Below are 27,040 nucleotides of genomic sequence, written 5' to 3' on the forward strand. Positions count from 1 at the left end.
GTCATCATAGCTACACACAAGAAAAATAGAAGTCTCTGGAGAAATACATGTTACATATCATGGGGTACCAGCTGAAGCCTCTTGCCTCTGAACCATAACGTTGTGGGTTCAAGTCTCACTCCAGAGACTTGAACACAAAAATCTAGATTGACACTCCAGTGCCATGCAGAGGAACTGCTATCTTTTGGATGAGAAGTTCAAAGGAGGCCCTGTGTGTTCTCTCAGGTGGCTGTAAAAGATCCCATGGCACTAACTTGAAGAGAAGGGGAGGGGGTCACCCTCATTGTCCTGGCCAATGTTTATCAATCAATCAACATCACAAAAAGCATATTAGCTAGTTGTTATCACATTTATCACATTGCTGTTTGTGAAAGCTTGCTATGCACAAATTAGCTGCCACACTTCCTACATTCAAAAGTGACCACACTTCAAAATACTTCATAGGTTGTAAACCACTTTGGGACATCCAAAGATCATGAAAGGAACTATGGAAAGTCTTTTTTTTAATCAGGGTAGACTTTCTGCTTGTTTCTGTTAGTTTTTCACATAGATTTGAGTGGAATTGGCCGAACAAGCATAAAAGAATTAAAGATTTCTAAGCACAAGTGAGTTATGGCCAAAGCCATTTTAATTTGTGTTTTTCATATTCTTTAAAGCTTGTTCAAGGTTCAGTTCACTGGAATCAAGCCTTGCTCACAAAACAAGCCTCACCCAAGATCAAAATGGAGAGATCACGCCAATTGTACTGGCTTGGAAAGAGTCATCACATTTTGCTCTTCTTTCCTGGACAGAGGTAGATTTTAAAGGTTTGTCAGAACAAAAAATATTTAATTTACAAATCAACTGACTAGTGCACACCAATGAAAATATTAAATGGTGCATAAAGTTTTTTGAAAAGAGTCATTTTCAGTGATTTTAATTCAGGTTACTCACAGATGGAGAAATGGACACCCTTATTAAAAATGTATAATTTTGTTGATAAACACATATGCAGTTGTATTAATAAAATTGCACCAGGTTACCACTCTTCAATACACCAAGGAATACTTTTCAAATGGGGGAAAAAGAAATGATCATGTTTTATTATGTTGCCTGATTGCGCTGTTCATGGAAGATTTTACATTTGTGATTATGCAAATTAATTTTAGTGAAAACTTGAACTGTAACCTAACCAGCGCAATTCCAAATGCATTTTGGGTGCAATTTCCTGATTGTATCCAATGTGGAAATTCTACCCCAGCAGTTCTATAATTTATTTAAGAATTTAATTCCTTAACATAGGCAACCCAGGCTGTGATCTGTGTCCTGGCGATTCATATAACTGGGGCTGTGGTTAGGGCTTTAAATTAAAAGAGTGAGGTGAGGGTTCAGGCGAAGGGAGCTTTAGAAATCAAAAAAGAAAAATTCAGGCAATTGAACAGTGTAGCAATGTAGGTAAAGACAAGCAGAGTGGAACAGGAAGAGTTTAAAGGTGATAGTTCATCAGCAAATAAGGCCCATGCAAAGAGTATTAGTTAAAAAAAATTAAATGCTCTTCATCTGAATGCACAAATTATTTGTGATAAAATATCGGGTCAAACAGAGATAAATGGTTTAGAATCGAATAGCCATTACAGACATGGGGTAGAATTTTCCCCCCTTCAGGGGCATTGTGTGGGGGCGGGCCCAAATAAGGCCCGCCCAGCGTGACGCGCACCCCGAAGCGCTGTGCGCTCCCTGTGCGGGTGAGGGGGGAGTGGGGGAGGTGCCTTAGTCGGGAAATCTCCTGGGGGTGCCTCAGGGAGATAAGTTTTAAGTTTTAAAAGGTTAATAAAGTGGAGAAGTAATTTTTATGACATGTCCCCTCATGTGAAATTGCCACATGAGCTGGGACACGTGCATTCATTTTAATAAAAATTTGTGTGAAAATTTAAAATCATTCATGAAACCTCATCCCACCCGTGGATGAGGTTCCATGAAAAACGCGAAGGCCGCTTGGGCTCTTCGCCTGCCCACCAACTTTAAGGTTGGACGGGCAACTCAGGTAATTGCTTAATTGCCTTTTTAACAGGCCTTAGTTGGCCTTTGACAGTTTGGCGGGCACACAGCGAGTTGGCTGCGCACCTGCAGAACTGAAAATCTAAACGATGCGCGGTGACGTCAGGACACACACCCAACGTCATCCTGCGTCATCTTACGTCTCGGCGAGCGGGCCCCGCCCCCGCTTGCCGAGCCGAAGATTCAGGCCATGGTTATGAGGTGACCAAGGTTGAGAAATAAATATTTCAGTGTACACAACACTTCAAAAAGACAGACAAATTGGAAAAGGAGGAAGAGTAGCCCTGTTAGTAAAGAATGACATAAGGACAGCAGTGATGAGGTATCAATGTAGGTGAAGATTAGGAATAACAAGGGTCAGAAACTGATGGTGGGAGTAGTTTATAGGCCCCTTGACAGTAGTTTTGCCATTGGCCAGTGCAATAAGGAAGAAATAATTGGAGCTTGTAACAAAGGCAGTGCATTAATTCTTCATATCGGCTGGACAAATCAAATTGACATAGGTAGTCTGGACGATGAGTTTGTAGAATACTGTTGCAACAGCTTCCCGAATCAATGGCCAGAATATAATGCCTCCCCTGGGAGTTGGCTGGGTGGCAAGGCAGGAGGGTCATTTAATGGGGCAAGAAGGCTCAGGGTGGAGAGCCCATTGCCTTCCCAACTCCCCCAAATTAAGGCTGGGGTGGGAAGGGTTCAGAACAGCTTTCCCACCCTGAGGCCAATTGAGGACCATAAGCGACCGTTTAAGTGCCTCAGCCCACTACTGCTGTTATTGTACCAGTGTGTGGGGTGCCCACATCATGTGGACAAGCTGTCAGGTGTATGGTTTTGGACATGCTTCCCTGTTCCCAACAGAGGGAGCTGATGGTGGCAAGGACCGCCTCTGCAAGAAGACACCCCACTAGCATTTACACCAACCCCATCCCCAGGGCCTGTCTGACTGGCCCCAGCAAGCCAGCCCCACTTACCTGTGTTCCAGGGCCCAACAATTCACCTTTTTCTGCTACTGCAGTACAGGCAGTGACCTCCACTCCCGGTCGCACTGCCAGTACCGAAGAGTTGCTGACCTCTGATTGGCGGGACATCACCTTGCAGGACCCAAGAACCCTGACAGCAGGCAGCAGACTGCCTGACTGGATTTAAGTCACACCGGGTCTCCCAGAAATGGTGCTTGTGCCCATCATCACAACCATTAAATTCCACCCAATATGTTGTGGCACCAACCATGGATAAAGCTATTTTAGGTCTAGTACTGTGCAATGAGGGAGGGTTAATTAATAATCTCAAAGTAAAAGACCTGTCAGGAAAAAGTGACTATAATACAATTGAATTCCAAATTAAGTTTGAAAGCAACATACTCCAGTCTCAAACAAGAACCTTAAACTTAAACAATGTCAATTGCACAGGTATGAGGGAAGTGCTGGCTGAGGCTGATTGGGCAAACTAACTAAATGGTATGGCAGTAAATAAACAGTGGGAAACATTTAAAGAAACAATTCAAAACGTTCAACAAACATCTATTAGGAAGGTTAAGGATACCATTAGATTAAAAGAAGAGGTTTACAATGTTGCAAGGAATAGTAGTAAGCTTATGGATTGGGAATGTTTTAGAAACAAATAAAGGACAACCAAAAATTGATAAAAAGGCAAAAACAGAATATGAGAGTAAACTAGTCAGGAGTACTAAACAGATTGTAAGAGATCTACAAGTATATAAAAAGGAAGAGAGTAGCTAAAGTAATATTGGTCCCTAAGAGACGGAGATAGGAGAAATTATCATGGGGGATGAGGAAATGGCAGAGACATTGAACAAATATTTTGTGTCTGAATTCACAGTAGAAGACACAAATTACATACCAGAAATAAAAGGCAACCAAGGGAGTAATAAGAGTGAAGACTCTAAATTAATTAATATCAGCAGAGAAAAGGTATTGGAAAAACTTAAGGGACTAAAAGCAAACAAACCCCCAGGACCTGGTGGTCTACATTCTAAGGTTTTAAAAGAGGTAGCTATAGAGATAATGGATGCACTGGTTATGATTTTCCAAAATTACCTAGCTTCTCAATGGTGCCAGCAAATTGGAAGTTGGCAACTGTAGCTCCATTATTCAGGAAAGGCAGGAAAGAGAAAACGGGGAACTACAGACAGGTTAGTCTGACATTAGTTATCAGGGAAAAAAGGATTGAAAAAAGAAAGACCCGCATTTTTATAATGCTTAATGTCCACAAGACATCTCAAAGAGCTTTACAGCCCATGAAGTACTTTTTAAAGTGTAGTCACTATTGTAATATACGGAGTACAGCAGCCAAATTATGCACAGCAAACTCGCAAAAACAGCAATGTGATAATGACCAGACAATTTGTTTTTTGCAATGTTAATTGAGGCACAATTATTGGCCAGGGCACCAGGGATAGCTCCTCTGCTCTTCTTTGAAATAGTGCCATGGGATCTTTTTCATCTACCTGAGCAGGCAGATGAGGCCTTGGTTTATTGTCTCATCAGAAAGACAGCACCTCTGGCAGTGTGGCACTGGAGTGTCAGGGTAGCTGCTGGGATCTAGTATTCTGAAGTCTTAGCAATGCATTTAGAAATCATGGTATGATCAGACAAAGTTGGCGTTGTTTTATGAAAGTGCAGTCATGTTTGACAAACTTATTAGAATTGTTTGAGGATGTAAACTAGTAGGGTAGATAAAGGAGAACCAGTAGATGAAATATACTTGGGTTTCCAAAAGGCATTTGATAAAGTGTCACACAAAAAGTTAATATATAAGGTAAGGGCTCATATTTTTGGGGGTAACATATTAACAGGGATAGAATATTGTTTAATGGACAGGAAGCAAAGAATAGGGATAAAAGAGACATTTTCAGGTTGGCAGGCTGTGACTAGTGAAGTAGCACAAGGATCAAAGCCTGAGCTATTTAAATTCTATGTTAATGACTTAGACTAAGAAACCAAGAATAATATATCTAAGTTTGCTGATGATACAAAGCTAGCTGTGAGGCGGATGCAAGGAGCCTGCAAAGAGATATAGACAAGTTAAGTAAGCAGACAACAAAGTGACAGATGAAGTGTAATGTGGCAAAGTATGAAATTATTCACTTTGGTAGTAAGAATAGAGTCACAAAATATTCTAAATGTTGGTGTCCAGAGGGACTTGGGTCACAGAAAGTTAGCAAGCAAGGTACAGCAACTTTTAGGAAGGCAGGTGGCATATTGGCCTTTGTTGCAAGGGGATTGGATACAAGAATAGGTACTCTTGCTACAATTGTGAGACCAGACCTGGAGTACCATGCACAATCTTGGTCTCCATATTTAAGGAAGGATATACTTGCATTGGAGGTGGTGCAGTGAAGGTTAGCGAGGCTGGTTCCTAGAGTTAAAGGGTGTCCTATGATGAGAGACTGAGTAAATTGGGTCAATATTCTGGAGTTTAGAAGAGTGAGAGGTGATTTCATTAAAACAAACACATTTCTGAAGGGGCTTGTCAGGGTAGACATCAAGAGAGGTTGCTTCCTCTGGCTGGGGAATCTAGAACACAGGAGCATAGTCGCAGGAGAAGCGGCTGGTCATTTAAGACAGGAATGAGAAGTTTCTTCATTCAGAGGTCTGTGAATCTTTGGAATTCTCTGTTCCAGAGGATTGCGGTGCTCCATCACTCAATATATTTAAGGCTGGGAAGGACAGATTTTTGGTCTCTGGGAACCAAGGGATATAGATAGCAGACAGGAAAGTGGAACTGAGGCAGAAGATCAGCCATGATTATATTGAATGGCAGAGTAGATTCCAGGGGCTGTATAGTCTACATCTGATCCTAGTTATGATTTTCTCATGTCCTTGCTTATCCATAAGCATTGCTTAAGCTTAACTGATCAATTATTTTATTTTTCTAGTAGTAAAACTGAGTTAAACCAAAATCAAGGCTGAAAATTAAGATTTACCAAGGAACACAGGCTAGAAAATTCTTGGGGTAATTTTCAACTTCAGTGGGGTAAATAACTGCTGGTAGCAAATTGAAAATTTAGTGAAGTTTATAATATATGGTTGATATGATACCATCAATTTTTTGCCCCACCCAAGTTTAAAATTACCCCCACTGTTTATAAGTTGATAGAAATGATATTCAGCTGATGTAGATGGTGTTTCTATTTACGCTTGTATACAGGACCAACTAAGACCAATAGCATTGCCCTCCTGATACCTGTAACTCAGGAAATGTAGGCCTGAATTTTACCCTTGGAGGGCTTGCACAATCGGTGGGCCTAGGACCAGTCAGGAAACCAGCCCCCGACCTCGATTGACCCACGACCGTGATTTCATGCTGGATGGCCAATTAAGGCCCACCCAGCATGAAACATGTCTTTACAATGGTCGGGAAGAGCCGGGCAAAGCGGGGGTGGGGTGCTGGATCCAAAGGCAACCCAAAGGGCAGTTTAAAAATGGCAGAGGCAGCTCCTTGAAGGCTGCCAAGGAAGAATTATATATTCTGCATTCTGGAGACAGAAGCTATGGCCTCAACAGTGGCTGGAAATGCCAGGCAGAAGGGCAGGCTCGGTGGGCACTCGGCTCCCCATTTTTTGGACGAGTGCATCGTAGTGCAATTGGTGCTGCCAGGAGGGAGCACCCTCGTTCCCAGAGATGGAAGGAGGCAGCCATTGCGCCAGGCACAGGAAGCTTGGAAGGAGATGGCAGCACAGATCAGCAGCCACGACATTGCACGGCGCACATGGGTGCAGTGTCACACAAGGTTCAATGATCTGCTGCCCTCAGGCAAGGTGAGTACCATGTTGGCATGGGTCAGTGTGGAGAAGTGTTGATGGCTGGCCATCCTCCCTTAGAGTCTGAGTGCCAACTGTCACTGATGCCGGAGCTGGCTAAGGGGGTGAGCCCTGCCTCGAGGGCTACGACTCGGGTGAGCCCTGCAAGGTGTTCCTCAGGTGGAGTTAGCCAGGCTGCAATGGCGCTGCAGATAGAGAGTGGACTAATCAATGCTCCTCTGTCCTTTTAGAGGAAAATGAGCCATAAACACATTGAGAGGTCATGGACAGATGGAAGCCCCCCAAACCGTCTAATATTGACCAAATTTGAGCAGGATGCCTTGGAGCTGGAGAGCCACCACACACCTCAGTCATGGAGAGTCTGGGGTGTCAGACAAAGGTAAGAGTGCAGTGCTTAGAGGTGAGAGTTTCGGATTGTGCAAATATTCTTGTGTAGTCTCTTCATTGGTGGAAGCCTCAAATCTGGAGACCCCATTGATCATTGAAAGGCACCATGATGCAGATCTCCATGGTCTCACCAGAGCGTCTGGCATGCACAGTGACAGTGTGATGACTAAACTAATGATATGTCTTCGTTCTCCTTTAGATTCACCAGTGGGCACTCGTTCACTGGACCCCAAAAAGCCATTTCTGATGCCAGAGGTCCATTGGGCTTCAGTTGCATCTGTGTCACACCTGCTCTCTGAACCAGGCACCAGCGCAGATACCAGCACCTCGGTGGGCATTAGATCTTCGGATAGAATGTCAGTGCACAGCGGTGAGGGCACTTCACACTAGCCTGAGGAGCAGGCGGAGGCAGGGAATGCCCAGGGCCCTAGCAGTCGGAGGACCGCTGGAGACCAGGACGATGCTGAGCCAAAGGAAGATGATGAGCCTCTGGAGTCATCCATTAAGCGGCAGATGCTGGATGTCCAGTGGGATGTGAGGGAGGATCTGGCGGAGATCAATGAGGGTGCGTGTGCCATGGTCTCTGTTGTGGAGGAGTCCACGCGAAGCACTGCATTGACCCCTGTGGCTGAGCACACTGACTCCTCCATTGGGAGATTGGCGACTCTAATGGAGAGGCAGCTCCAGGGATAGAATCAGGGGTTTCTGGGGATGCACTCGGACTTGCAAGCCTTCACACAGGCAATGACCTCAGGTGGTCAGTGCCAGTGTGGGAGATGGATGAGGGAACCCAGTATCACAGCTTGGTGCCGGTCCATCAATGGCGAGCAGTGAGGTCTAGAGTGATGTCATGTGGGCGCACGAGCTGCTTGTCATATCTGTGGGCTCCTCTCAGTGCGCTCTGGATGACGGCAGCATCTCCTCCAACCCTCTGCCAGTGACCGTGGCATCTGATGAGATTGCGGTGACAGGGAGATGCCAGCCATGGCACCGGCCGCTCCCTCCCAGGTGAGGCCAGCACAGGATCCACTGGCCAGAGGACAACTGCCAAGGTCATCAGGGCCAAAAGGACAGCAGAGTAAGCAGGCTGCCTCCAATGCCGGTGCCAGTGAGGGGGGGACTGGGGGGGTGGGGGGGGTGCAAGTGGCACCAAGACATAGTGCTTGCAAACTAAAGTTTAAGGCATCATGAGCGTAACAGGGACTGTTCACAGGTGATCTTCTGTTCTGTAATGTTTTGTTTACTGATGTGGAAAAGAACAAATGAGATGGTGATGTTAATTTGTATGAAACTTACATAAATCTTGCTTTTGTCATAATGGCCTGAGTATGCTTCACCTTTTTGTTTTATTGGTGCAGGGTATGCCAGTGTGTAATGCTGGACATGAGTGGCTCTAAGCTTTATTGCACAGGCACTGAGAGGACTTTGGGTTCAAAAGAAAGGGTCATTTCGGACATCCGGGATGGAGGCAGCAGCCCTGGCATGAGGTAGAAGCAGATCTTTGGCAGCCTAGGAGAAGGAGCATTGCATCCCTGGTGTCCCTGCCTCCCTGAAGGATAGAAGGGTCTGCCTCCATGACCTCAGTGTTCTCCTCACTGTACTCCTCTTCTGACTCACCACTGGATTCATCCACTGTGTCCTGTGCAGCTGCATCAAGTTCCTCTTCCTCCAATGGGTGCCCCTTGCCAGAGCCAGATCGTGGAGAACACAACATGCAACCACTATCAGTGACACCTGCTCTAGGGGGTACTGTGCTCCCACTGAACAGTCCAGGCATCGGAAGCGCATCTTCAGAGGACCTATGGTCCTCGCTGTCACTGCCCTTGTGGAGGCAGACTCCTATTATAACGTTGCTCTGCCTCTGTTCTTGGGTGGTGGCTAATGACACCTTTTCAATGGATAGCCCTTGTTACCCAGCAGCCACTTATCCAGTCAGATGCAGCACTGAAGAGCCTCAGTACCTGGGAGGGGCTGAGGATATAAGCTTCATGTCAGCTGCCAGGGTACCGTGCACAGACTTGCAGAATCTGCATCTTATGCTCATAAGAACATAAGAAATAGGAACAGGAGTAGACCATTCAGCCCCTCGAGCCTGCTCCGTCACTCAATAAGATCATAGCTGATCTTTTTATGTTTCAATTTCCACATTCCCATCTAACCCCACTAGCCTTTGATTCACTTGCCTAACAAGAATCTATCTACCTCTGCCTAAAAATATTTAATGACCCCGCCTCCACCACCTTCTGAAGCAGAGAATTCCAAAGTTGCACAACCCTCTGAGAGAAAAAATTTCTCCTCATCTCTGTCCTAAAAGGGCGACCCCTAATTTTAAAACATTGTCCCCTAATTCTGGACTCACCCACAAGAGGAAACATCCTTTTGACATCCACCTTGTCAAGGCCATTCAGTATCTTGTATACTTCAATCAAATCACCCCTCTCTCTTCTAAACTCCAGTGGTCTCACACTATCTGCATGTTCATGGGGCGGAAGCCCTTCCTGTTGACGAAGGCACACAGCTGACCCGCTGGCGCCTTGATGGCCACATGTGTGCAGTCGATTATACCCTGGATGTGGAGGAACCCAGCAATCGTTGCAAACCCTCTGGCTCGCTCAGCCTGGCTGGCCTCATCCATACGGAAATGAATAAATGTCATTACCCACCTGAACAGAGCAACTGTGGACAGCTGATTGGGAGACTCCACAAAGATCCCCCACTTAGCCCTGGAAAGAGCTGGAGGAATAGAAGTTGAGGGTCACTGTGACCTTCAGAGCCACTGGCATGGGGTGTCACCCACACTGTCAGAGGTGACCTCAGGCCTAATCATCTGACAAATGGAGGTCACAGTCTCCCTGGAGAGGCGGAGCCTCCTTCGGCATTTCATCTTGGACATATTGAAGTAGCTGCATCGCCGCCTGTAAACCCTGACAGCAAGATAATGGTCTTCAGCAGCCCCTTCCGCCTCGGACTACCTGCTGGCCTGTGACCTTTGTACCTGCACCTCTCCTCCCACAGGTCCCTCCCCTGGAAGCTGCAATGGGACACCTGGCCTCCTCTCCCTTCTTCCCCTCTCTTCCTCCTCAGAGGAGATGCCTTCAGCAGAGACCACGATCCCCATTACCAGGGTAAAAGGAAGGCTGTCTGATACCTGGAAGGCTCCACACAGAAAAATCCCCCAGGGGCCTTGGAGATACAATGAGTCCTTAAATGAAGCCTGCAAATGTTAAAAATGAAACTCAGAGCTGAGATGAAGCTGTCAAGTTCCAATCAGCAGCAAACTACCTCCTAAACTCTTCACCACTCACACTGGCAATGCTGCTGACCCTTTTTATCCCGCCCTGGGATCAGATTTTGCAAAATGAGGGCTGCCTGCCTGCCTGATTTGCCTGTGTGATGAGAGCGAAATTGTGTGGGCAATGTAAAATCTAGATCAATTGGGTTTTTAATGGCTGTATGCTGATGGTGGGTGCAGCTCCAACACCCGCGTACACACCAGCCAACCTGAAGATTGCACGCATGTGGGAGGACATTGGGACACTCGCCCGACATCATCTCGCGCGATTTTGCACACCCGCTGGCGAGACGCAAAATTCTGCCCCTAGTTTTTAATGGATATTGCATTTCCTTATTTATTTACTGTTTTAGGTGGCCACATAGTCCTAAGTCAACTGCAGCATAAAATATTAATAGGTGGTTCGATAACACAATTTATTTACTGAGGAAATCGACATTACTGATTGTGCAATAATTCTCTTTTTTTTGACAGTTCTTTCCTATCCTCTTATTCCTGAGGTTTGATTCCCAAATGGCCTAGACAGCCAGGCCTGGCGGACAACCTGGGGAACATTACAGCCAAGCCTGAGACAGTCAACACCCAATGCCCACAGGCGCGCTTCCAGAATAACATAGCAGTGGCAGAAAGCTGACTAATTTACCCTACTTAACTGGGACAAGACTGGGGGGAAGAATTTTATGTTCATTGGTTGAGCGGGCGCGACCAACTCACTGGCAGGCGGGTGGCCAATTGCTGCTGAAGAAACAGGCCGTGCAGCCATTTTCCGCAGGCAGGCCAATTAAGGCCCGCCCAGCGGGTTAACGACTCCCGTGGAAAGCGGGAAAATAGTCGCATGGGCGGGTGTGCTCAGACTGCCTGTATAAAGAGTGGCCAGGCAGCCTGCTTGAGGCAGAGTACCATGGCCACTCATGGAGAGAGGGAGGGAGGTCCGAGTGGAAGCAGCACAAGCAGGAGGAGGGGGGCAGGCTGCAGGAGAGGCCAGTTGTTGGGGGTGGGGGGGGGGGGCACCGTGCCCCCTGATTTTCCAATGCAAGCCTTGCTGTCCTCCTGCAAGAGGTGGACATCCGTCGGCACCTTGTGTATCCATATCACCATCCAGGCATGGGAGGAGGTGGGTGACGCTGTAAGCGCCCGTGATGATATACAGCGCACTGGCACACAGTGCAGGAAATGATTCAATGAGGGGCTGCGCTCTGGACAGGTGAGTACCATGTCTGTCTTGGCCATTTGACCCAGAAGGCAGCCTTAACCTTTGACCACCCCCCCCCACCATATCTTGCTATCGTTACTGCATAGGGCATCTGTCGCACGCTGGGTGGGCAAATGGGTACTGACCATGCTTACACCAGCCTTTGTGGTTGAGGAGAAGAAGGGTTCTCCCCACAGCATATGTTGGTCTTTGTGGCATTTGAGTAGTCTGGGGGCAACCTGCAGGGGAGGCCACATGACACATACTCAGAACTTCAACACATGTCATATTGATGGTAATGAGATGGTGCAAGGGGACCCTCAAGGTGTTTTGGGCAAGTGCCATCTGCTGGCATCGGCGCTTCACCTAGTTGCGCTTCCTTGCCATGGGCGCTAAGAGCCGTGTGATATTCAAAGTGATGGGACGCCGAAGTGTCCAAGGTGGCCATTGGGGGAGGGGGTTGGGACCAGCCGTACTATCTTCTGGTGACTGATCACCAGTAGTGTGGGCAGGAGCCGCTGGAGGCCTCAGATGTGGGGGTCATACAGAAAGGACACTTGTCCCCTTGAGATGCGCCACCTTCCAAAGTCACCTTATCCCATTTGTGACCACTATCACCATGGTCTAACATGCCATTGGATCGCTGCTGCACAGCCAAAGATTTATTTTATCTGAGGGGGTTTGGGACCTCCAGCACCCTCTCAGCCAGTGCGCCCCACATTACTCTGTCCAAAAGGTCCTCAACACCTCAGCTGTGAACCTCATGGCACTCAACTTAGATAAATGCCACCACGGTACTCATCCCTGCGCCAAGGGGAAATGTTGCCTTCTGCCCACCCGGTCTATGGCCCTCCTTATGGAATGAAGGCCAATAATGTGACTTCTCAATATCCTGTGATCGACGGCAAATGTCGCTACTGTTTGCAATGTTTCCTCAGCCCCGCAACTATCCAGGCTACAATGCATCCAGGTCAGGTACCTCTGCATTCTCCCCACTCCTATGGTTCACAACATGCCAAGTGGCATTCCTGAGGCCATCTGACCAGCCTGTCTGCATGTGCGTTTAATGTTTGGGGCTTGTCTTGACTCTTTTTCACCTCACCAATGTTCTTTTCCTTAGGGTCTTGAAGGGTGAGCGACTTATGAGGCTGGTGGGGGTGGGGGGAGAGGGATGTTGAACTGAATGTACGCTAACTGATGCACTGTCCTTGTTGTTAATTTCAGCATCACCACGAGAGCGACCCACACCTCGACCCCGCAGGGCCCCCCCTCCACACCTGAGGGCCAACAAGTGCAACTTGCGGCACATCATTTCAGCCAGCCAGGCACCAGCGCAGACACAAACACCTCGGTGGGGACTTTACCGTCAGCTAGTGTTCCGGGTCACAGTGGAGAGGGCACATCACGATCGCTGGAGGAGATGTTAGGGGCAGAGAGTGCCGATGGCGCCAGCAGCCAGGGGCTGCAGGGGACAAGGCACAAGCTGAGTCCAGCACTGATGACGTGCCTCTGGAGTTGTCCCCATTGCAGCAGCTGCAGGAAAGGCAGCAGGAACTGTGTTTGCATCTGGCAGGGTTGCATGAGGGAGTGGTTCAGTTGCTCTCTGCGACGGAGGAGTCTAGGCAGAAAGCACATGAAGAATCTGCCCTCAGGGCAGAGAATCAAGATTCCTTCTATGAGAGATTGGCAACTCTCATAGAGAGGGGCTTCCACCAAATGGATCAAAATACGATTGGGTTATGCTCTGACCTGCAAGCGGTTCTGGCCACAGGTGATGTTTTCTATTGTGGGAGATGTTGTAGACACCAAGCGCCAGCACTCGATGCCCATGCATCTGCAGTGAGCAGGGAAGTCGCAGCAGCTGCCTGTCATTGCTGCGAGCTCCTCTCAGGGCGCTCTGAATGAGGGCAGCAGCTCCTCTGCCCTTCTGCCAGTCAACGTTTCTTCTGTTGAGGCTGTGACAATTGGGGAGGTGCCAGTTCTGGAACTGGCCACTCCATCCCAGGCGGGGCCATCACAGGCTCCACGGGCCAGAGGACGCCCACCAAGGTCATCGAGGCCAATAGGACAGCAGAGTCAGCAGCTGTCTCACAAGCCACTCCGAGCGATGGGCCGGCACCTAGACGTAGCACCCAGAAACGAAAGCATAAGGCACCTTAGGCACTCCACAGGTATGTCACTCGTGCTTTTGTGTTGGCCTTAGAATAGTGACCCATATTTTTGTGATCGCTAACAAGTGGTGTGTGTTTTTGTTTTGGACAAAATAAGATCCACCTTTGTAATCATAGCTGAGGGTCTTTTGTTTGTGGTGCATTTTTCTTTTTCATATATTTATCATGAGTGTTCGAGTGGACATTGATGTTTCTGTACTAAGCCCTTAATTGCAGCTGAACAGGTGGAAGATGTGGCACCTAAGTGCCATGTGTGGAAGTTCCAGGCAATGCTGCTCCTGCTGATCCATGTGTGTGGAGCTAGCTGAAGGTTCTTCAGATTAAATTGTCCCGGGTGTCCCTGCCTCCTTGATGTAAATGCGGGTCATCATTCTGCCCATCGTCATCGCCCTGTGCTTCCTCATCCTCTGAGGCACTGCTGCATTCATCATGTGCAGCCTCATCCATTGCGTCAAGGTCTTCATCGTCAACTGCATCCCCCCTTTCCAGCGCAAGATTGTGCAGAGTGCAGCATGCTACCACTATCAGAGAGACGCAATCTGGAGGGTAATGGAGTGCGCCCCCTGAGTGGTCCAGGCAATGGAAGCGCATCTTGAGAAGACCAATGGCTCTCTCCACCACAGCCCTTGTGGTGCCGTGGCTCCGATTGTACCAATGCTCAGCTTCTGTTTTGAACAGCGGAGAGGCATCACTGAGCCACCTTCTGAGGGGATAGCCCTTGTCACCCAGCAGCCATCCATCTAGCCAAGCCAGAGCACTGAAGAGCCCCGGCACCTGGGAGCGTCTGAGAATGTAGGCGTCATGGGAGCTGCCAGGGTACCTTGCACAGACTTGTAGAATCAGCATCCTGTGATCACACACTATCCGCACGTTCATGGAATGGAAGCCCTTCCTGTTGACAAAGGCACCGGGCTCACCTGCTGGCGCCTTGATGGCCACATGTGTACCGTCTATTGTACCCTGGACACAGGGGAAGCCAGCAATGGCCGCAAAGCCTCTGGTTCGCTGTGACTGACTTGCCTGGTTGCAGCGGAAGTGGATGAAGGTGGGTACCCGTCTGAACAGAGCATCTGTAACCTGCTTGATACAAGTGTGGACAGCTGATTGGGAGACACCGCAAAGATCACCCACTGAGCCCTGGAAGGAGCCAGAGGCATAGAAGTGGAGGGCAACTGTGAGCTTCAGAGTCGCTGGCATGGGGTGTCCACCCACACAGTTAGGGGAGGTCTCAGGGCCAATCATCTGACAGATATAGTTGACTGTCTCCCTTGACAGTCGGAGCCTCCTTTGGCACTGCACCTCAGACATATTGAGGTAGCCTGTATACCCTGGCAGCAGGATAATGGTGTCTTCTACAGCCCCTTGCACCTTGGACAATCTCTTGGTCCTGCGGCCCTTGTGCCTGTGCCTGGTCTCCCAAAGGTGGCTCGCCTGGAGGCTGATTGTCCACTCCTGGCATCCTCCTTATTCTATCCCTCCCTTCCTCCTCAGGGGAGCTGCCTCCAGTGGAGAGGTCAGAACCGATATCCCCAGGCTAAATGGAGGCCCCCGGAAAGCTGCAGGCCTGAGAAAGATTACTGTCTGCAGGCTGGTTTCAAAGTATACAAGAAGCTCTTGGAAATCGATGAGAACTACTAACAATCACACAGGCAACTTTTAAACGCTTTCATCAATTATAACTTCATCAAAAACATTAACAACCCCTCTGAGTCCACATATCCCGACATTGCAAAGGTTTTCTTAAATAATCTCCTACCCGCCTTTCCATTGGGCCCATGTGTTGACCCGAAGTTTGCACGGGCCCCTCAAAATCATACACAATTGGCAAGTTAAGGGGCTTAATGAGCCCTTCAATTAATGGCGGGCAAACTGATCGCACCCGCCCACCGAAATATCGCGATGGTGCGCGCTGATGTCAGCGCACGTCATTTTACGCGCTGACGTGTGAGCTCTGTCAGCCGCAATTCAGCCGGAAAATTCTGGCCTGGTTTCAACTTTTTATAATTAGGGTTGGAGGCCAGTTTCCCAATAAATTTAACTTAGTGCATTCAACCCACAAGCTCAATACTGTTCTAGATTTTCCAGTCACAGTTAAAATGTAGAAATGTACGTTGTTACCTTGTAATCCATCTGTTCAGAGCAGTTGAAAACATACACCATAACACCCAAAGAGCGCCCCAAGTCTTTGGTGGTCTCAGTTTTACCCGTCCCAGCAGGTCCTGATGGCGCTCCACTCATTGTCAAATGTAAAGATTGGGTCAAGGTAATGTAGCACCTGTAGAACCATTGAAAACACAATTAGCAGCAACCTATAGAGTAAGTGCAATGCTGAACTATATAGCAGAACAGAAGTGTACGAGTCAGAGGAAGTCGTGCTTAAACTGTGTAACGCTGTGGTCTGGCCACACTAAGCACAGTGCTCTCTGCTGGTCATTGGATGCAGAGGAGATATTTAAGCCCCACAGGTGGTTCAAAGATGAACCACTAGATTGATTTTCAACAACTGAGTCACAAGAAAATACTACAATTTTTTTGAGGGGGAGGGTGTGTGTTCGATCCTTGAAAGAAGGTAACTATATTACAGAATTAAGAGGTAAATGATATCGAAAAGGCAATCCTAAAAAGCACAGACTAAACTGTGACAGCCAAGACAAAGGACATCAGCTTGCCCTTCATGTTTCTTCATATTCATAGAGCAGCAAAAGACAAATTTCGAATTAATGTCTGGACAGTTGTCAAAAATAATCAAGACATGAAATGGATTTTGGGTAGAGAAATTAAGATAAAAAGCTTACAATGTTTTGAACATTTAGATTCTGTGAAGGGAGGACCATATGATGAGCTAAGATGGGCCAAATGGTTGTCTCCATCTGTAGCTATCTTGTGATCACATATCAAGGGCAGTATTGTGTACATCAGTGATATATAATGAGCAGCTATGGTCCAGTGCCCCTACCACAATTTGTATATTTTGGGTGGGGAAGAGGTGCACCTGGAGAAGGTGCCAGGTAGAAAATCAGGTCAGAGTGAAGAGGTGTCTGTTAACCTTACAGTCCGGTTGTAGGTGGGATTGCGCAGGAAAATCCTGCCATTAAGTGTTGAATGTTAATGTCTTTAACAGCATTTCTAGGTTATTGTTTCCAATATTTCTGCAAATTTTACTATAAAATTAACCATCAGCATACCCCATCCCCCGATAATTTTGTGAAATATGAACATTCTGCAATTCTGTGCCAACTTTATACTTTTCGTTCCTAGATAATTTTCTTATCTTCCCACCTCTTTCATTGATCCTACATAATCCACAATAGATGGTTTATTCCATTCTGAAGTATAGGTTGGGCTGTGCGAGTGGAAGTGAGAGTAATTTCTGTTTGGAGGTGGGACGGCTGGCCATAAGCCATCATGCAATGGTCAGCTTAATACATATAAATGCACGAGGGGCTTTTGGTGGGGGCAGGCAGGAAGTCGCTGTGCCCACCATTACCTCATGGGGTCGAAGGTCATGGTGCCATATATAAAAGACACCCAGCCAGCCATTCACTCACTGCAAGCCAGGAGCTCCAGATTCTGCAGTTAACCGTATGTCCCAGAGCAGACTATGTGTAGGCTCATGGTTCAGTGATGCCTCCCTGCAGGTTCTCCTCCAGCCAGTCCAGGAAAGGCGGGAAGAGCTGTTTCCCAAGGAAGGCAGCAGGAGGCCCTCCTGTCTGACCATGGTGGCCTGGACAAAGGTTGCAGCAGAGGTTAACGCCCATGGAGCCCACAAAACAACAGCCCGGCAGTGCAGCAGTAGGATGAATGATCTGCTGTTCTCTGGCAGGGTAAGTGGCACTGTCTACTCACTGCAAAGTGGCACTCAGGGCATCAAGCAGTGTAAGTGTGCGAGCGGATGTTAGACAGGAGCAGGACTCAGCAGCAGATGGGACATGTGCACTGAATGTGTGGCTGTCGCTTCATGCCCTCAATGTTCTATCAGTTGCAGGACATCCGGCTTTTTAATCACTTACTGGGGAGGGCTCGGGAGATGGTAAAGGCATGCACGCTCCTAAACTGCTCATAAACCCATTGGGATGACAATCAATCCTTCTGTCTGTCTGCTGGACAAGAACACCCACAATAAGAGGGAGTGGGCCAAGACCAGCAGCAGCATGTCAGATATTAGAATTCTAACCAACTCTGAATTGGAGGCCACAGGCTAGCCACAGATGAGCGGGACTGTACCTGCGCCAAAGGTGAGGCGGGACTCCCCCAACAAGCCAGTGACGATGTCTCCAGTCCACAGTTGTCAAATGTGGCAACAGAGCGAGACAAAGATAACGGAGCCTGCTTAGGCATCCACTAAATCTTTCGTTTCTTCAATCCAGGTAACAGCAAGAAAAGGGGAAGCAAAGAAGGGAGAGCACTCACAGACCCATCCCTAACCTCACCTCTGAGGATGAAATCTCAAAAGCTTCAGAGGAAGGCATTCGCCTAAATCTTCCACTTGCGCAGGGACATTCACCTCAGTGGGTCCATGTTCTACAGAAGGCTCGGGGTCACAATCTGGTGGGTCCACAGCTGGCAGAGAAAATGATAGCCGAGGTCTCTGACACTCGGAGGGCTACTGGAGACCAGGCCCCTGCTGAGTCCAATGCAGATGATGAGCCTCTGGACTTGGCTATAAGACATCTGATGGAAATGCAGAGACAGACAGTGGAACATCAGGCAGGGGTGCCAGAGGCCATGCGCAGATTGGACCAAAGGCTATATGAATCTGTCCACATTCTGTCTGCTGACATGACTCCAGCATGCGAGCACTTGGCTGCCTCCATGGAAAGGCTGGTGGCTGCCTTGGAAACCCAGGTCCAACGGTAGCTGCTGGATATGTGCTCTGACCTGCACCTCATCACTTTAGCTATGGATGCAATGAAGCAATGGCTAAGCGAGAGGGGGACAGGGCACCTCAACCTCCCTCCAGGTGCTCTTTCTCGCCAAGGAGTCAGACAGGTGCCATCGTGCAGGGAGCGGGAGCACCAGCCAGGCATCCTGGGGGCTTCAGCCCAGGATACTCCAAAGGTGCCCTGCCATTCAACTTCCCCTCTGCCAGTGAACCCATCGCCTCCAGCAGGACAGACCGAAGAGGTGCAGGAAACCCTGAGCTGAAGCTTGTGGCTTCTGGAAACTAGAGGATGCCTGCCAAAATCATTACAGTCAACACGGCATAGCAGTCAGCAGGCTGCCTCCACCTCAACCATGTTTGTCAGGGCTGCAGCTAGACATAGCAATAGGAAAAGTAAGATAAAGAAATTTTGAAGGCAGGCAGATGGTGTGAGTGTACAACCATTGTATATAGTTTTGACACTTGTAAATATATGCTCACTTGTACAGTTTGGATGTGTCCTGGATTCTCATTTTGCTGCTAGTTACTACAATGAACGCGGGCATTTAAGGGTGTGGAACTTGGTTTCCCCATCAAAATCCAATAATGAACACCTATAGAGTCACTTCTCTCACATTATCAACATTGTGATTACTGAATATTTCAACCTGTGGTTGCTTAAGGATCGTCCATCATTTGTGAGTGTGTGGCCTGGGCATGCATCATGCAAGCCGTAACTTGCAGCTCAGCATGTTCGGAGCTCTGAAGATGATGCCTGTGCAGAGCATTCAGCGAGGCCATTGCATCTCCTGCTGTTGTTGCCCCGATTTGAGATGTGTTTGGAAGCAAAGAGCCCTCAAGGGAAGTTAAACAGGCCATGTGAGTATGTGAGTGGCAAGGAACAGTGTAGATGTAGTTGCAGAGTTGAAAGAGTGAAGCCCTACACTAGGCTTATCCAGCCTTTTCACTTGGTGGGGGTGGGGTGGGTGGGGGGGGTTGTGTGTTGGTGGTGGGGCCACATTTTTTCTCACTCGGGTCTGATGAGCAAATTTAAGAAAGATAAGGTTTGGCACAATACACTGAATTTCAAAAAGGGGTGAGATATTATGGAAAGAAACAATTGCTGAGCAAAAGTAAAGCAATGTCAGAGCAATAAATTGTTAAGTTAAAAAAGAGTAATTAATGAAAATGACCAGAGTGAGAGAGGGTGAAAGTGTGTGTGTCCGGCTCACTCCCAGTCTTGGTGCTCACTCGCTCATCCTCACTCACTGTGAGTGATTCCGTGTGAATGTGTTTGTGTGTAGTAGTGAGAGTGAGTGAGAAACCTGAGACTGGGATTAAGGCAAACACACACTCATTCTCTCCCACATACAAAGGCCAGGATCATCCGCTCCCATTGGCGGCAGGTATCATTGCGGGCATGAGTGGACAATACGGCGAGAAGGCCAAAAATCGGTTTTATGCCATCATGAAACCAGTTTGGGATTGTCTGCTTGCTCTGCCCATCACTGGCAGGCCATGTTTCCTGCCGTCCAGTGTCAGGAACTTAAGTTTAATGCATTTGTATCTCATCATTGTGGCTTCATCCTGGAATCATGGGCTTACCTCCCACGGCGGCGTGACTTCAGAATGGTGTGATTTACAAATGCCTTTAAAAGGCTTGCACTGGTGAGCTAAACCTCCAGGAGAACTCAAAGGTGAGTGCCCACAACCTTGCGCAGCACTTGCAAGCATCACCCATAGAACATCAAGGAAGAGGCAGCGTGCATTTGGCGGCAGAGGCAGGGGTGGGGGTGGGGGGCACACAGGCTAGTTCCTTTCTCATGGCTGGCTTTCCATGCGGTGCTGGGGCAAGGTTGCCTTTGGAGGTGTGAGACAAGCAGCCAAACACTTGGAAAAGCTTGTCAAAAGTGAGCATTCTTCTGCAGCCGAGACCGTTCAGCTGCAACTCCATTGACATGCTTGGAGTCAGGCCTATGAAGCTTTTCTGCCCACTCAAGCAACACAAAAGCATGAATGTGCCGCCAAATGCTTCAGAACTTTTCATCCCTCAGGCACATACTGCAAATTAATGTGTACCTTAGGGCAGCAGAACAATTGGCCGACTGGGCAAATTGTACAATCCCCTTGCGAAGGTTGGCCACGGCAGTCACTGGTGGAGGTGCTCAGAGCCCCTCGCAATATCTTTATTAAGGTTTGGACTAGTCTACCCCATGGTTCAAGCTATCTGTGCAGCCTTGCAGTGTGGGTTGGGAGAATGCCTGCGCCTGAGCTCAGAGCACAGCATGCAGTCCAGTGGGCAAAGCTGCTGCCAATCGGTCAGGTGGAGTGGGGCAGAGGCGGGTGGGGTTTCAGACAACCATACAGTGCACTAAACTCTGGTCATCCAAGTGGTGGCCAGCACTTTCCAGCATGCGTGAAGGGGCCTTCAGACTTAACCAAGAGAGGTCATTAGGACACATATGCTAACTCACATGTTTCTCTCTTAGATCCTGCAGGAGGAGGACATCAGGATCATGGAGCTGGTGAATTAGTGGTATGCCTCATGGCTTATAGGGAGCAGACAAGAAGAAAAAGAGTGAAGCGGAGGCGTCTGGCTCGGCAAAGGTAGGAGCAACACCCTCAAGGTGACAGTGCAGCAGAGCCTCCTGCACACGAGCTGAAGATCCACAGCGAACTGTCGCTCGTAGGCACCTCACTAGACACAGGGTCTATAGATAGCGCTTGTCATTTCCTGAAGATGACTGAGGACCAGTGTCACTGAAGACTGCTCATGTCTAGGGAAGTGGTTGGTCATATGTGCCACCTGCTGCAGGATTTGGCACCACGGGGGCATGGTGGGCATCCATTACCAGTGGCTGTGAAAGTGACCACTGTGCTCAATTTTTACACCAGTGGCTGCTTCCTGGGCTCCACAGGTGACCTGTGTGGAATCTCGCAAGCCTCAATGCATAGGTGCATCCAGGAGGTCACGGATGCCATCTTCGCAAAAACACAGAACTTTGTGATCAGGCAAGCGCGGAAGCAAGAGCACTGAAATTTGCGCAAATCTCAGGTTTTCCACAAGTGCAGGGTGCCATCGACTGCACCCATGTGGCACTTAGATCTCCATGGCAACAAGCAGTTAACTACGTCAATCATAAAGGCTTCCAACCGCTGAATGTTCAGCTGATCTGCGACCACCACAAACACATCCTACAGATCTGCGCATGATTCCCAAGGAGCATCCACGACTCCTACATCCTTAGCAGGTCTCAGATCCCTGACATCTTCCAGGGTCCACAGAGGCTGCAGGTGTGGCTCCTCAGGGACAAGGGCTAACCACAGAGGACATGACTGATAACGCCCGTGCAGCGGCCTCAGACTGCAGCAGAGTGACGGTAAAACGATGCTCGTGCTGCAACCCAGACTTAAGTGGAGCAATGATAGGCACATTCAAATGAGGTTCCAGTGTCTCGACAGGTCCAATGGAGCACTGCAGTACAGCCCCAGAAGGTGTCATACATCATCATAGCTTGCTGAATGCTGCACAACCTGGTGCTGCAATGGGGGGAGGTCCTGGAACAGCTGCACGTCTCCTCCGATGAGGGGGATGTCAAAGGGGATGAGGCTAATGAGGTCCTCGAAGGCGAGGATGCTGGCGATAAGGCCATCGCACCGGCCAGAGGAGGCAGGCATGCTCGTGAGGCCCTAATAGCCACAAGATTAGTGGAAGATAATGCTGAGATACAATGAGGACAGTCTTGACATCCTCACCTTGCATCCATTAATGTCTGACTCTTGTCTGGCTGAGAGCAGCTCGCTTATGCTCAGGGTCATATTATGAGACACAGCCATGAAACTTTAAATGCACCTGCTCCTTTGTCAGCCTTCAGCACCTTTCCCCTTCAGGACCACACCATCACTGGACACAGATATTGAAGAGATGGGGGCCAGGCTCACCTCAAAGGTGCTGAGAGCACACAGAGCGAATGACGGATCTCTGTGACACCTGCCCACTACATTCTGGCAGCAATGACAAGCAGGTGCAGGCATCAGTAATGTGTCTAGTGAGCATGAAGCCAGACCATCACTTTGGTCTGAAGGCTACACACTGCACAGGGAAGAGGTCCTGCACTGAGACACCCGCCTTTATCTTGCGCAGGAACCAAGGTTTCACATCCGAATGACACGAACACTGCTCATCAAAGCAAGGAACCATAGATAAGGCGACCTTCTTGGGATAAAAACAAAATACCGTAGACGCTGGAAATCAGAAATAAAAACATAAAATGCTGGAAAAACCCAGCAAATCTGGCAGTACCTGTGGAGCGAAAGAAACAGAGTTAACGTTTAGAGTCTGTATGATTCTTCTTAAGAGCTAAAGAGGAGAAATGTGATGGATTTTATACTGTTTAAAAGGGGGTGGAGCAGGTGAAGCAAGATAGGAGGTCAGGGATAGGTGGGACTAAGGTGAGATTGACAAAGAAGTCATGGACACAAGACAAAGGGAATGTTAGTGGTAGTGGTAAGAACTAAAGAAGGTGCTGATAGGCAAAATGTGTTAATAGCAGAACAAGGGTGAGCGCTCTGTGAAAGTACAACATAGAAACAAGCGAAAGATGGCCCTGTGGAGGTGGGGGAGGGGCATTGGGGAAAAAGGATTTAAAAAAGTGAATGAATAGAATTAAATAAAAATATAAGAATTCAAATAAATAAGAATAATAATTAAAAATAAAGTTAATATTTTTAAAAATCGCATTAGAAAAGTAGAGACGGAGGAGAGAGTTCAAGGTCTGAAGTTGTTGAACTCAATGTTAAGTCTGGAAGGCTGTAAAGTGTCTAATCAGAAGATGAGGTGCTGTTCCTCCAGTTTGCGTTGGGCTTCACTGGAACATTGCACCAGGCCAAGGTCAGACATATGGGCATGGGAGCAGGATGGCGTGTTTAAATGGCAAGTGACAGGAAGGTCAGGGTCATGCTTGTGGACTGAGCGAAGGTGTTCCGCAAAGCGATCAACCAGTCTGCATTTGGTCTCTCCAGTGTAGAGGAGACCACATTGGGAGCAGCGAATGCAACAGACCAAACTGAAGGAGGTGCAAGTGAATCACTGCTTCACCTGAAAGGAGTGTTTTGGGGCCTTGGACGGTGAGGAGGGAGGAATGTATTTGCCTGTTCAATCTTTATCATTTTACCTAATCCTGAAGCTATCATGTAACTTGATAACCTTTTTCACCAAAACCCCCAATTCTACACTTGGTCTTGCCTTTGTATCAGCCCAAATTGATCTGGTAGTGTTGATTTATTATCAATGATTGCTTGTCAGCTCAGGGGAGTATAGCTTTAAATGCTGTTTCACTGTTAAAGATGGTGCTGTAGTTACTGATTTTACAATGCTTCTTCCCAGGCTTGTCAGGTTTTGGCAGGCTCCTGCAGCGATCACAGGTCCAACCTCAAATGGATTGATTTCTTGCAGCGAACTTTCTAATCAAACGTATGGGTACTTCAGAACATTTTTAACATATGTTAGGGTGATTAAAAGGTAATTCCCGGCTTTGCCTGTGTTTTTAAAACTTATTTTCGGTGGAACTCAGCCGCCACGCTGTACAGTGCCGACTCTGGCCCCAGGCTGGCTGTGGAGATTAATGAAGCAGACTATTCTGACTGACTAATAACCTGAAGACTTTTAAAGGCTAGTTCAGGCTAGAACTGAATTTTTGCTCACCCTTGCTAGGTCCTTTGACTCTGCAATCAATGGGGACTCACAATGGACCTCCATATGCTCTGGTGGGGTTCTCTAGCTGCCCAGAGGGTTTTTCTTCTGCCCTTTAGCCTCCATGTCTGCAGTGGAGCTTCTTTTTAGGTGAGCTGCAGCTGTTTTGATGGTCCAGGTGCACTTCAGTCAGGTCAGAATGTTGTTCCTTTAGTTTTTCAGATTCTGGGTCCTTCACCAGTTTCTTTGGTGCTGGGTTCGTTCATGAGCTGTCACCATCTTGTAAGGGTTTGTTCAGGAGGCTTCATGAGGATGTTCAGAGGTTTTTAAGGTTGAATAGTAGCATTTATTGGTAACACATAACTATTTACATGTGTACAAGGTACAGCTCAGGCTAGGACCTAACTTCATGCTGACTCCGACACGAGTCTGTCCATACAACTTTGTCTTCTGTCATGTGTCTTACTACATCATACTGTGGGTAGTACTGTTCTTCAGTCCCACATTAACCCTTGCAATGCCAAATATCCTTATACTACAGTGTGCATGTCCAATCGTTACTGACTGTCCTTGTTCAATTGTAATTTGAGCTAACCTGCTGAAGGCTGCAAGTAACGAGGCAATGGGCAAATTAGCCTTAGCTGCAAGAGATACTGGGTGTAGGATTGAAGAGGTGTGTGTGCAGTTGACTGAAGCCTTTGTCAGGCTTCAAATGGAGAATTGTTTGGCTGCTCATTTCCTTATCAAGGGTTGGAATACACTTCGCATAAAGGAATTGCAACCAAGGTGCACCGGACATCATTGAAGTAGTGGGGTATTATCCCATGAGGTGACTATGAGTAGAATGGGCCTGTGTGCTGGACTATGAGGCTGTCCATGTGAAGCATCACATCTCTGAAAGGGTTCTGCAGGATCCATGTAGGAAAGATGTTTAACTTGACTGGAGTGTCCAGAATGACAGATCACAGTCTCTCAATAATACTAAGGGCATCTAGGGCTGATATTTGTAGGAATCTCTACACTTGGGGAGTCCTGAGATGTTGCTACTCAACACCCCATTGTGCAGGTGAGGCACTCTCAGTGAGTGGACTCCAAAGTAACCTCAAAACTATTTGGGATGGTAAAACTGTCAAAGGATATGGGTTTACTATGGGCGAGTGATAATCAGAGGTAGGAACACAAACTTCCCTGATCAATCTGTATGAAGGATCTCAAGGGACCAAATGGACTTATGCTACTCTTCCCTATGGACCCCTATATCCGGTCCCACCTGAAAGAGCTCTCTGCAAGGTTTGTCCCCCATTGGCGGTGGGTGCCCAGGTGAAATGAGTGCATTCCTGCTGAGGTGAGATTTTTATTGCTTCCAAATTGCCATGCATACAGATTTTGTGAGGGCATGGGAAAAATCTAATTTCTACTTACAGGTGCCTGAGGTTGTGGGAGAATGGAGTAATGTGCAGGTTCTAATGGGTGCATTTTTTGCAAGAGCTCTGTATATAAGCACAGTTTAGTGCATGCAAAGGATCACTCCAGCAGCAGTGCAGACATTAAGCAGTAATTTAGTTCAGCTATCATAAATCAAGGTACACGAAAGCAAAGTATAATGTGTGTTACAAGAATGGAGCTGCCAGCCAGCAGAGGAGAGATATCCAAATAGTAAGGGAAATGTATCAGTAGCTTTTCCTGCCTGGAATCTGTTAGCTATTAGATTGTCACGGGCCTGGCTGTCATGTTATACCCTTGCAATGGCTTCTGCACATGGCTCTGTAACATCCTGGCCCTCATCAGAACCATCCCCTTCATCATCCTCACCATCGGAGGAGACATCTCGGTCCTTCATGTCTCCCTCAGCTAAGATAGCCCCTCTTTGTTATGCGAGGTTGTGCAGGGTGCAGCAAACAATGATGATCCAGGACGCTCCCTGTGGTCAGTATTGGACAGCCCCGCCTGAGCAGCCCAAATATCTGAACCTCATCTTTAGGAGGCCTATCGTCTGCTCAATTGCGGATCTATGGAGGCATGAGCAGCATTGTAGTTCTCCTCAGCAGCACTCTGCAGACACCGGACTGGTGTCAGCCAGGTCTTCTGGGGATATCCCTTGTCCCCAGCCATGGCCATTTACCTAGGGAGTTGGAGGTTTGGAGTCAGGAATTTGCTGCTGTCCACCACCCATGCTGTTTGGAGGCATCCACCTCCTCCCCTCAACCTTGTCTCTGCACAGAATGTGGCAGCTCCAGACCTTGATTGGTTCTCACTGGAATGCAATCCATCAGTCACACAGCAATGCTGCTTTATTGGGCGTTGGACCCTCCAAAGCAGAACTCTCTGGTTTTCCAGGGAATGCACTATTAATTAATAAGGTGCCCTTTTACTCAGTCCAAAAACTGAAGCATGAACTCCTCCCATCCGGAAAGAGACCCCCCCCCCTCCCATATTGAATACTTGAGAGATTTTATGAACCGCACAACTACCTTAAGAGTTTCAGCATGGTGTGTGTGAGATTTGCCGGCACCTTGAAGACCTTCTATCATCCCTCTGTTACCCACCAAGTTCTCCCCATCCTCCTACACAACACCGCCTTGTCGTTCCTCTCCCTCCTGTAATCATTCAGCCTCCTCCGTTACGCTG

The 27,040-nt window shown here is 48.0% G+C and overlaps 1 protein-coding gene across 1 annotated transcript in view; it reads right to left on the bottom strand.

The window, feature by feature from the left end:
* dnah9l (dynein, axonemal, heavy polypeptide 9 like) overlaps positions 1-27,040 on the bottom strand; it is a 393,205-nt gene that overhangs the window by 301,479 nt on the left and 64,686 nt on the right. Inside the window, exon 13 of the mRNA XM_041200867.1 lies at positions 15,978-16,134. Coding sequence (XP_041056801.1) covers positions 15,978-16,134 — 157 coding nt within the window. The remainder of the gene's footprint in view (positions 1-15,977; positions 16,135-27,040) is intronic.

The sequence above is a fragment of the Carcharodon carcharias genome, chromosome 12 (assembly GCF_017639515.1).
Source record: "Carcharodon carcharias isolate sCarCar2 chromosome 12, sCarCar2.pri, whole genome shotgun sequence".
Taxonomy (NCBI): domain Eukaryota; kingdom Metazoa; phylum Chordata; class Chondrichthyes; order Lamniformes; family Lamnidae; genus Carcharodon; species Carcharodon carcharias.